Genomic DNA, 12498 nt, shown 5'->3' with positions numbered 1-12498 from the left:
ACTTGTGGAAAGTGCCGTCTTCACATATCACTGCAAATTATAACATAAATTTATTGAATTGGCCCATAAAAATAGGGCTTAAAGTAACACAGAATGGTCTCCTTATAAAGTGGAGACAAAACTAAGCTGAGGTGATTCGTTGATCTGGATTTGTTCTTATAGAAAAGGTAGAAATTTGAAAAAAAAAGAAAACTGAGAAGCCTTCGCGAAGCAGTGGGACATTTTAATCAAGAAACAATGAGGTTTGATTTTTATAGTAACTATCGTGAGACTGATTCATTATTAAACGATGCAAAGGTTTACTCACGCGTATGTATCGGGATTGCTTGACCCGCGATGTTCGACTTTCAACTTGCGACCCCGCCGAGCCAGCTCATGATTAAGGACTCCGGTTGGGTCCGAAACTATTCGGGCACTCCCGATAAATACGCGTGAATAAACCGTGAAGTTTTATATAATTGCTCAGAAATAGGTATATATTAAAGAGGTTTTTACCTATACTAATATATAAAGCTGAAGAGTTTGTTTGTTTGTTTGGACGCGCTAATCTCAGGAACTACTAGTTCAAATTGAAAAATTCTTCTTGTATTGATTAGACCATTAATCGAGGAAGGTATTAGGCTATAAACCATCACGCTGCGACTAATAGGAGCGAAGATACAATGGAAAATGTGGACAGGTATAAATCATGTGGGTAAGTATAAATCATAACTTATATTTTCTAACCACGCGGACGAAGTTGTGGGCAAAGGCTAGTTATTAATAGAATATAACAGTTACTCTCAGCCCATATTTCGGCTGGTTCATAAGACTATATTCAGCAGTTACAGTTATGAGAGGCCGAGATCTATTATCAAAACATCCAAAGAAAATGAGATAGCAACTAATATTTAATAATAAAGACATCACGTTCATATAACTGAAACATATGTAAGGCACATCGGAAAAATCGCCTTTCAAGTTTTATGCTGGCTTAGTTATTTTTAAATGGAATTTATAGTCAAAAATCTTTTTGGAACACAAGTCTAATGAACATTTGTCTTAGTCGTGTCGTGTGTCATAGTTATTACCCCTCTTGGCAAACAATTTTCAAACGCAATACAGTATGCATAAATTATTCGATTTTTTTAATATAATAATACTGTTTTATAATATAGAGTTAGTAGTATTTATGTGAAATACTTACGCCTAATAACGTTTTACGTGATGATCATGCAAAATATGTTGTACATCATTATGCAAGTGTAAATTGTGCCGATATTTTTAAGCTTATCATCAATCCCGTGTCATAGTGTAAATCAAGAGAGTTAAGCATTCATAACCCTATATTCATATAGATAGAAAGAAAGAATACTCTTTATACACCATAAGGAAAAACAATTTAGGTCAATACAAACAAAAATGATGAGTACAAAATGCGGTCTACATTTTGCTGACAATGATGGTCTGCGGTTTGATACATCTATTCAATATTTCCTGCACAAATATATTTAGGTATGTAGTGTTCAGAACTCCTTATACATATCTAGATACATGTATGTAACTAAAGCAGTGAAAACGATGTGTCAAGTTAGCACATAAATATAAAAACATAAAGCATGTCACGCGATTATTATGTATTTACGTGATACACTTTTACTAGTCATACGATGAGTGACACGACCTTCGCAGATACTTCGTTGCATGTGTGATTAAAAGCGAAAACATTTTACGTTGTAAATAAATAAAGAGTTTTATGTAGTGTGTTGTTTCAATATTGGGGAAAAGACTTGAATATTTTAGTATAATTCGGAACTCGATATGGGTGTAGGTAAGTGCTGGTCGTCTTTTGAGATACGTGAGCGGTGAGAAGGTTAAACCCAGTGTAGTGTTAAACCCTCATGGTTTGATCGGACCTCATGGACGTCGATGTTTGTTTTTTGTCTACCTCCTTTTAGCTACCGTTAATTCTCTTCAGGACGTAACTAGTACTTCCACGCACAGTATCAATATCCGACTTTCTAATGAAATACAGTTTTTGGAGAAAGTAATGTTATTCCATATTCAGGCTTTCCTTTAAGAATAAAGCTATCGAAACAACACAACACAAGGCACAAACACATAGTACAAGATTTTCGCTTTGAATCACACATGCAGTGAAGCATCTGCGAAGATCGCGTAAACTGTAAAGCTACCACACGCTGAGCCCTCTGCCATAAGATTGCCACGATTTGTCATGAGTCTGAAACTTCAAATAATTGTAGGCGATTCGGTTCACCATATTCCAATGCAGATCGTTCTCATTAGTCCCATCTACAGTGAGACGTGATGTGGCTTTCCTTATTACTAAAGTCCTTGTCGTGTTTGTGTGTATGTATGAGTATGTATGTGTGTGTGTTTGAGTGGTGTGTGTGTGTGTGTGTGCGAGTGGTGTGTGTGTGTGTCACTCACCAACAGCCGTGTTGTCGTCGGTGAAGGCGCAGAGCGCGCGCGTGTCGGGGTGCGCGTGCGCGGCGGCGAGGTGCGCCCAGCTGCCGCGCGCCGCCCACACGTGCAGCGTGCCCTTGTCCGACACGCAGCACACCAGCGAACCAGAGCCGTTGAACTTTATACTGATAACCATATACAACAATAATTAACCATATAATAGATCTCATTCAGTCAAATTAGGCTAATAAGTAGCACTTATTGAACATCCAATTACATTGGAAAGCACTCAGATATGCCCAACCTTTACTAAAGTCCATAACCAAAGGATAAAAACGTAATCCGTGCCTTCCGAAACACGGATGAACTCGTTATAACAAAGATCCCATCTACGGATCAACCGCGTCAAGCGTAGCTTAACCTGTGATCGATTCACTTATGAAGTTAAAACGATGAGCACTTTTGCTCAAAAGCGGTCAGTAGAACCTCTGATGAAAACCCGCAGAAATTGCTTGCTCGAAATTTTCCCACTATGTTTTTTATAAAATAAAAAGAAAATGAACTCACCAATAAACATCAGCATAGTCCGATCCGCGTCTCAATTCATGCAGCATGTGTTTAGTCGCCGTGTCCCACACGCGGATGATGGTGCCTCGTTCAGACGCGGTCGCCAGGCGGGCGCCGTTAGCTGATAGACTGAGGCAGACTAGCTCAGTCTGGTGGCAACCCATCACCGCTGGGGACGACGAGTGGGCGCCTTTCACTGCGCGGGTCACGTCCTGGGAGATGGTAGACGAATATTAAATACGCGAAGTAGGTTTTATTAAGAAAGAGGATGACTTTTTAAGTATATACTGACGAAGGAATATATTTTTTTCGACGAGGAAAGATGATCATTTTTTTGACGGTGAAATATGTTTTTATGCAAGACTATAAGCACTAGCATACATACAAGTAGCTGCAACGATCCCTTGCGATGCGCGGGTGCGGCCAGCAGGTGCGGCGCGGAGGGCTCGCTCGCGAGCGCGCACAGCGGCCGCGCGCCCAGCCGCGTGCGGACCAGCGCCACGCGGGACAGCGACGGAAGCGAGAGCACTTGGATGCTGGACGACAGGACTACTGCTACCCTGGTAGAGGAAACATGATGGTATGTGGTAACTGGATCGTTTTTTAGGGTAGTTAGGTAATTGGGGTTCCAGTTTTATGGTTTGTTTTTGTTCCGAAAAGGTAAATCCTATGAAGGTTTCGGTGTCTATCACTGGACTGTATATTCATGAACCGTAAAAGCTAGTTGAAAAATAATTATCTACATAAGTTAGGCAATAGGTTTTTACCGTAGTTTAACTCACTCTTATCAGGGTGAAGGTGTTTCATTCTTTCTTTGTTTACTAAACAGTTATTAATCTGGTCATTTTCAATATGCGAAAGAATAACCGGGATTCGAATTTACGACTTTTGTCTTAGCATTCTAATAGTCAAGCTACTAGAGTAATTAGAGGATTGCTATGCTCAACTTTCCCAAAAATGAACAATGAGGATCGCATTTGAGTTGAATTATTCTCAACGTCAACCAAAACTTGACAATTCAGTGTTCGACCACCAAAAAACCGGATCAAAATATAAGTTTTACTATTACGTACTTACAATATTATCGTTTATATGCATTTTCATTTCCGTTATGTTTGCTATCGTTCCAATACTTGAATCAGAACATTTACCTAATGGGATATTTATTACAAAGATACAATAGGATCGATCATACATTACTGGGTTATTCGGTGAAGGTTGCCCTTATCTTATCGTTTTAAAGTCGATACATTATTACGTTTATTAATGTCTAGCACAGCTGTTGGTCACGTTTGCAGTGCATTTCATATAGTGCGTCGTTTCTTTGTAATAATATATGTATTAGATACTTAGTTGGACTGACGTCACAGCAAATAAAAAAGACAAAATTAATTGAATGGTGATAGAAGATAAGATTTTGTTTCATCAATTTGATTTTTTTTTGCTTATCCCGCTTCGGAACAAAGAAGTGTGTTAAGTACGTTTAAAATAAAACGAATCCATAGGTACCTAAATATTAATCCATCAGATCCATTGCAAATTTCTTTCCATGCACACTTTAAATATTAAAAAACAACATTGACCCTTATCAGCGACAGTCACAACTACTGCCCCAAAAATATGCCCCCCCCCCCTCCAATATCTTCAACGTTAGAGGAGTGATAGGAGCGTAGTATCTTTCTACAAATTGCGCCTTGAAGATATGGCACAGATTGATCATCATCAGCCCATATTCGTCCACTGCTGGACCTACACAATTGCACGCCATCGAGATCTATCTTCGGCTGCTCGCCGCTAGCGAGCTCCTGCCAGCCATCCTGCGCATATCATCACTCTACTTCCTAGACTACGTTTACCGAGATGCGGTTTCCACTCGAGATCTCATTTTCCCCAACGGTCCGCGGTTCTGCGGCTAATATGGCACAAATTAAATCTACAAAAAGGTTCACTTACTTATCCTTCCTTGCCCGAAGTGCTCTGATCGGCGACTTGAACTGCACTTCAGCCCGGAAGGCGCGCTGCTGGTCGTCGAGGAGCATCAGGCTGCAGGGGCGGCGCGCCTTCACCACCAGCAGCCAGTTGGTGCGGAACACCATCTCGCATAGTGACACCTCGCCGAGCTCCTCTTTGCCTGGAAGCACAAATTTACACTTCAATAACCTGTCTAGATTGAACTGGTGAAGGAAAAATCTAGAGGAACCTAGATTCCAACCATCGCTCAGTTATTCTCGTTCCATTAGACCAGGTTAAGGAAAACATCCTAAGGGCGACTTAGCCTGTACTATGACATCCAAAAGGAAGCCTTTAGTGGTTATGGGACAATAGTTCTGCTTTAGGAACAAATAGTAAACCCGTTGAAAAAAAATGATTGGATTTTTTTTTTGTAAGAGGGACAAAAGTGTACGCTTTATTTGTCAATTTTGCTTTTTTCATTAAGTTAATTAATTTGCTGAAATTATTAGATCTTTTTCTCTTGCTGGTGAAGCACATAAGTCAGACAACACGGCCATCTCATTCTTGTCTCATCATTAAGACCGTAAATGATTACACTACAAGAATCCCAGATAATGCTCATTCCCAGTCGTTAAGACCTCTCAAATACCTTATCGCACTTAACATTCTGTTTAAAACGAATGATTCATGCGTGACGTCTAACATAACAGGTCATCTGAAAACGACTGCTGCATACCCACTTAGCAAAAGGTCACAACAAACGTTGCCCCACATTGTTCTAGTATAATTATAATCAGTAGTAATATTGATTGGATTTTGAGACCATGAAGTTCTTAGTTCAAAATGAAACTGGTTATAAATCCCTACTAATATTATAAATGCGAAAGTAACTCTGTCTGTCTGTCTATCTGTCTGTTACGCTGTCACGTCTAAACCACTGAACTGATTTTAATGAAATTTGGTACAGAGATAGAGTTGACCTTGAGAAAGAACATAGGATAGTTTTTATCCTGGACGTGTCCTCTTGGAAACGCGATATGACCGACCTCGACGCGGGCGAAAAGCTAGTTTATTATAAAGGTAAAATAGACATTAATATCTGTCGAAGATAGTTTAACGCGTCATTTAAATGAAATAGCGTTGTTTTGTTTGATACTTCTGCGTCACCAATAATCTCGAATAACAGTTGGAAACTATAATCACGTATTATTGTCACGAATTTACTGTAGCAAACATGTTGTTTACTGTTATCAGTGTTATTGTTATAGTTCTCACGGTCGTTTCTCACCGCGATATCATTTGCCGGAACACATCCGATACCAGAAGCGTTGGAGATGTAATGCCTGTCCTTAAATTACAAAAAAAAAAACAAAACACAATTTAAAATGAAACGAATTATCAGTGCCTGTACTATGATATTTTATAGAAATACTGTTTTTGTTTCATTTGCGGTCTCGCAGTAATCCTGGGCCCAATCTTACTATATTTTACAGCGACATCTATCGTCATTTTTGTCCAATTGTTTTAGTGTTTGGGTACAATTCTTATCAAAACTGTGTCAGAGCACAGGGACGGTATAGAAGCCATAATATATATCCATAGCATGGATAGGATGACGTGCAGAACTACATTAAAGTTAATATTAAGGAAGATAGACGATAGATGATAGACGCTGCGTTTTCACGTAAAAGGTTTTTTTTAAACTGTCGCTAATTACCATATTAAAGATCTGTAGGGATTGGTGTTATAATGACGTTCCTATTCCTATTGCAGAAAAACAAAAGAGCGCTTTACTCGTTAGCTAATTGATTTGTTTAACTAAACAACTAAAAACTGGTTTATAGTTTGACAATTCTATGATTATAGTATTATTGAATGTTTTTTGATAAAATAATCAAATATTCCAACAAAGTTCTGTAGTAAATAAAACATAGCATAGAACACAATGCGTGATACTACCTGACTAAAACGAACATACATTTTTCTGTATTCAGTTCCTGCCTACAACAAACCGTGACCTTAAAATTCGGTTTATGTACTACAACGGAATTATAATGCGTAGTACGTTACTCATGCGATTCTTAACAAAAGTTTGCAACCGTATTAATATGGATGGCGGCCCGTCTCATTAATATTTTATCGTCACAATTCTACCGGGAAGTGTAGATTTAGGTAAATTCAAATACTATTTGGCATTTGTCTATATGTTCTTGAGGAACGAGTACTTGATATGTTTATAGTGGCTTTATGTTCTATTTAGCTATAGGTGTTTTTGATGTTATGAATGAAACTATGTATTGAGTTTTGGACTCTTCAGACATTTGCATGTTTTTTTGTAACTGAAAAGGCTCACAAAGCAAAATTGGACAGGTAATGTAGAAGCATATGAACCTTTTGGCCATGATTATGACATCAGTCACGAAATTTATACTAATAACTTAAACAATAAACAAATTCAAGTCGGTTCCGTTTACCAAAAAAAAAAAAAACAAAAGTTTGGATGATAATTATAACATTTTAGAACGAGACTTAAATCAACTAAATTATACTAATATGAAGTGGATTTTATAGTTTTCAGACGTGCCAAGTTCAATTGGCAGCGGGATTCTATTCCACAAAGGTTACTAAACTACTCAACACATTGAATTCGATTTGTAAATCGATTTGCACAAAGTTCAACAAGTAATCGATGCGCAATTCCATTGACATCTCGTAAAGGTGTTAGAAAGGCAACAATAAAGTAATTGAAGTTCATTCTACGGCGAAACTACATACTTCAAAACATTTACTAAAAGGGCTTAAAACTAGAGTATTCGTGAAAGAGAGATTCCACCACACATTGTGTGTCGTGCTTTCTCGTTTCCACAAAGGCAAAAGTTCACCTTAAAGAACTCTCAGTACAGACGCAGTTCAACCTTTTAACATTGGAAAAGCCTTATTTATAAGGTTCATTGTGATTGGATGTTATCCCTGACATTGACGTAGGTATGTCGTGATCTGAATGTGAAATTACTTTTTAAAACAAAATCCAAAGTCATTTGTATAAGTAGCACTTTTTGAAGGTCAAATTACAACGGACAGTACACATTAGTCCACCAGTCAAACCTTTTTTTATTGTTTTCGAACGACTCCCTGACGAAAATAACGACTCCCACGTTAAGGAATTACATAATCGTGTCGCGGCCCGCGGGGAGTTTTCCAAACATTCACATGCAAAGACACTGAGAACCAGGACAAGCATTCGAGGATCACACAAATGCTTGTCCCACACGGGGATCGAAGCCGCGACACGTCACGCTCTGTCACTTCGGCGTTAGTGCAGTCAAAGTTTTTCAAGTGCTCTTGTTGTGGGAGTGAAACGCGTTTTTAATCTTAGTTGACGTTTTCATACATGTTAAATTCTTTGTTTATTGCAAAGAAATGCATAAGTTCAGGTTCAGACGTGTAACGCACACAACCGGTTTACTTAGTGACTCATCTCAAAGATTTGTTGTAAGCCTTTGTGTTGATATCCCAGTTTCGTACTTTCATTTTAATAAATCGAACGGTACATAAATTAGTTATCAAGTTTAATAGAGTAGAACAGATGTGAAACTATACGTTTATCTTTTAATACTAGGGTCTTAATGCAATCGTTGCAGGAGCCAACTTTCAATAGGTATATGTTTTGTAAGAATATTTTGTTAATTCTCGAAAACTGGGTTGCGTATTCTTTTGTTTTTCATTTTACTGCAAGTGAGTAGCAACTTACTTAAAATTGAAAGTAAGTCCCAAATTTACCAAAAACAAAAAAACCAACGCAAAGAAAAAATGGCTGTCATTTTTTATTTTATCTGGCTGAGTACTTCTCATTGGTATTGCAACAATATTCATAGTACAATAATTTTACAACTCATAAAGCGCATTGTCATTTGAAACCGATAAATCATTCGTAAACTTTTGGACTGTGTTCAGATATAAGATTTCAATCAAAGATTGCCAGAACGTTCTAAATATAGTAGTTCATTCACTCGTACTACGTAGTTCTGAGTTCGAATGGTCGACGGAGACATTGACACGTAGAAAAGTTAAATCGTAATAGCTAGAAAAAGTTACGTTTATGGATTAAACTTTTTAGATCAGACTTTAGACGTTCTCATTTCACGACCTTAACTTTATGATTCATTACTGCTGTTTTTAACACATTATCTGCCTCAATGTAATAATGAAAAGTAATGTTAAGATGCTGGCTCTTAGGTCCCGCAATTATTGATTGAATGACTTGTAGACCTAGTATAAAATTAGTTTCAATTTTCGTCATCATTTGGACGTATTATACTACTGTATAATCACGATACGCAACATAGATAAATTAAGAAAAAATGCTTTCAAATTTCACCTTACGTATGAAATAAAAAAAAAGTTGCTTTTTAACGGTAAAATGTAATTTTTGCTCATACTTTGCTAACTATTCGTATTCGCTTAGACAGTAGAACCTGATTCCTTTATGCAGTAAACATATAGCTATAATTCATCCTTACGCTGAGTCACGCTAATTTCCATAGCCGCTTATATGCTGTTATTGATTTTTTGGCGTGTAATGATGAGTATCGCAGATATCATTGCATGCGGATTATGACAGTTAATATGGATGTTGAATTACAAAAAAAAAGTATTTATAAGATTATGATTTTTGCAATGGCAAGCCTAGTAACTATTATAATAGGACTGTGAATTTTAAAATTTCGATTTCGAAGTTTTTTTTCTCTCTTTAGCGTAGAAGGCAGCTATGACTGATGTATAGGTTAATTATTTGGCAAGAGGAACACACAGCTGTTACACATATGCAGAGTACTGCTGTTCTAAATGTTCTAATGGTCGGTAAAAACACCGTGGATGTCAGTCATTTTTATTAGAGATTTTGTAAATCTCTAGCCTTTTTAGAGGATGTTCGTTGAGAGTATATCACGCAAGAAAGGCTGCATAATATTTTAAAGATTTTTAACAGACACCATTCCATTTACCTTCGAAAATTTTTATTACATGTAATGTACAGTTGTAACTAAGAATAAGCAAAAACGTATTGCGTTAATACCCGAAATGTTGGTTACTTTATAATTTACGGTAATGTTACTGTGTTATTAATCAAGAACACTGCACCCAGTTCCCTGGGCAACACAATGGACAGTTAGACTAGTTTTCAGACTCATTAGAGGTTAAAATTCTAACTACGGACGTAACGACTGTCAAATGATGTGCAAGTAACTACCGGGAAGTTAAATTCAAAGTGCCTTCCGAAACACGAAGGCACTCGTAGCATAACCTGTGATCGATTAATTTGTGCTCGACTGCCACGAGCTAAAGCATTCACGTGAGTATGTGGAACGTTTGTCACCTCTTTACGTTTAAACGGCTGGTCTGTTTTCGACGAAACTTATATGAAAGCTAGCACCAAAGTTAAGATGACACCTTGGATTACACATAGGCAACTTTTATCCGACTTCGTAAAGGAGGATAATGTTTTTGCCGATGTGCAGGAGGTATCCGCGAACAACAGCTAGTGGAACTAGTTAATAAATTAAAGTCACAAGTCAACAGACATAAATAAATCATGTGTGTGCGATACATACAATCGCGCGATTTGAAAATGTTAATTTCGTATTGTTTTAAATGAATGTTCTGTTTTGTGTACCTATTTGTTTTTATATTATGTGGTGTTTGTAATAACTCAGTCACGGTGGTTTAATGAATAAAAAAACATATCATAATTACGGGCAATAGATATAAATCTGAATGAGTATATTCATTCTATTATAATTTCTAAGCTATACCTAAATTGCTGTGTTAAACCCTCATGGAATCTGGGTTTCCACCACAGCACCCTGATATAATCTAATTACTGTTGTGTAAGAGTGACGGACCTATACATGTCATAGAGCAGCATCTCTTTCACAACTAGTATTTCATTACTTTTAAGTGTAGTGGTAAGCTTCAATGATAAATAAAATATAAGATAAATTCTATAGTAATACTCAATACTGTTAACATGTGATATGTATGCAACAATGTAATATGTATGATGGCAATATAAGATTTTTTTACATATGTGTTAGACAATTATCATGTAAGCATTAGGACCATTATCAATAGTATGTTATGGAGAACTATGTCTTAAGAGATAAAATAATTATGTTAACACTATGTTAAGTGTAAGACTTGGTCCATGTTCCATATAAAGAAAGTACAGGATTCAGAATTGTAATGTTAAGGTCTCTCCTGCTTTTGCTGTGCCTGACAGGGACCATAGCTGAGTTGTAAACTTAATTGATCACCTATGTTACATTATGGTATGCAATAAAGAATTAAAATTGAAGTCCTTAGGATTATTTCTTTGTATGAGAAGATTCAAGAACCCTTTGCCCAGAATTGGACCATCTTAATGCTGGTATAATAACTGTATTACTTACTGTAGTGCGCCTTCTCGACAAGTGGTTCCACATTGTAGACGCGCAAGCCGGTTTTTAGGCAGCACGTGAAGCAGCCTATAAAGTAAGAAAACACTTTATCACTAACATTACTCAGGAAATAACAACAAAGAAGAATTTTATCTAATAAGACTTCTGAATAACATTAATTGCAATGAGTAAGCTATTGTGCAATGACAAGTATAATTACAGATTTGTTTTTACAACAACAAACACTTGAATTATGCAGAACTATATGCTAATTTATTCATAGTCAATAATGTTTTTGTTACTGTACATTAAGATACACTCAACAGCCATTACTATTATAAACAACCATGTACCACAACCATACACAAAACAAACAACAGCTGTTGATCAAAACAATACAAGGCCTAAGATCCAGGCGCGAGTATGAAAATTATTAAAATTGCGTTTTAGATTCCGAGTAGGTATATACGTAAGTACGAGGGCAAACAAAACCAACGCCCAAACAATAGCGAACGAACTCGCGAAGAATGGAAATTGCGCGTGGGCGCGCAACTAAAAATATAAACAACACGTGGAGAGCGGAGCTACGCGAGAAGCGTGGCGAGTACAGTTCCGCGCTCTGCTCACAACTCAGTCCACACCACGCAGACACTACTCCAGCAAAACTCACATTCTAACACTCTCAACTCGTCCCAAACGTGAATAATACCAACACCACCTCAGAACAAAGAACTCAGGTTGACGAACTAGGAAGTAACACAAACCTTGATCCTGGTTAAACCCCAGGCTCGTGATGCCGCTGCTCCTCCGGCGCGCCATGTCTCTTCCACCGTGAATTTATCATAAACATTGAGTTGATTTTTTATCAGATGTCTCAGTGGACATTTTCACACCAATAATTTTAATACGCACATTTATTATGTTACATGTTCTCTGTGTGTGATACACAGCTGATTTGATGACGGATGACAGGAAAACAACGATGTTGACAGTTGAAAAAAAATGAAGTTTGGAATAATGTTGCCAACGTGAGGAATACCACATTTTTTAGACATGCAATGTTAAAAAGAAGTTTTGTAAATTACTATAATGAATAAGATTACTAAATTGATTGGAATACATACTAACACGTTCAGAT

At 37.2% G+C, this 12498-nt stretch overlaps 1 protein-coding gene across 1 annotated transcript in view; it reads right to left on the bottom strand.

The window, feature by feature from the left end:
• Positions 1-12350, bottom strand: part of LOC113499962 (WD repeat domain phosphoinositide-interacting protein 4-like) — a gene marked incomplete in the record, with an annotated part of 14862 nt that extends 2512 nt beyond the window's left edge. The window contains 7 exon segments of the mRNA XM_026880576.1: positions 1-30; positions 2431-2591; positions 2974-3185; positions 3359-3533; positions 4927-5104; positions 11373-11447; positions 12125-12350. Of these exon segments, the coding sequence (XP_026736377.1) occupies positions 1-30; positions 2431-2591; positions 2974-3185; positions 3359-3533; positions 4927-5104; positions 11373-11447; positions 12125-12179 (886 nt within the window).
• Positions 12351-12498: the final 148 nt, after the last annotated feature.

This window comes from Trichoplusia ni, chromosome 13, assembly GCF_003590095.1.
Source record: "Trichoplusia ni isolate ovarian cell line Hi5 chromosome 13, tn1, whole genome shotgun sequence".
Taxonomy (NCBI): Eukaryota; Metazoa; Arthropoda; class Insecta; order Lepidoptera; family Noctuidae; genus Trichoplusia; species Trichoplusia ni.
Note: the sequence above shows the minus strand (reverse complement) of the source record. Positions and strands in the feature narration are given on the sequence as shown.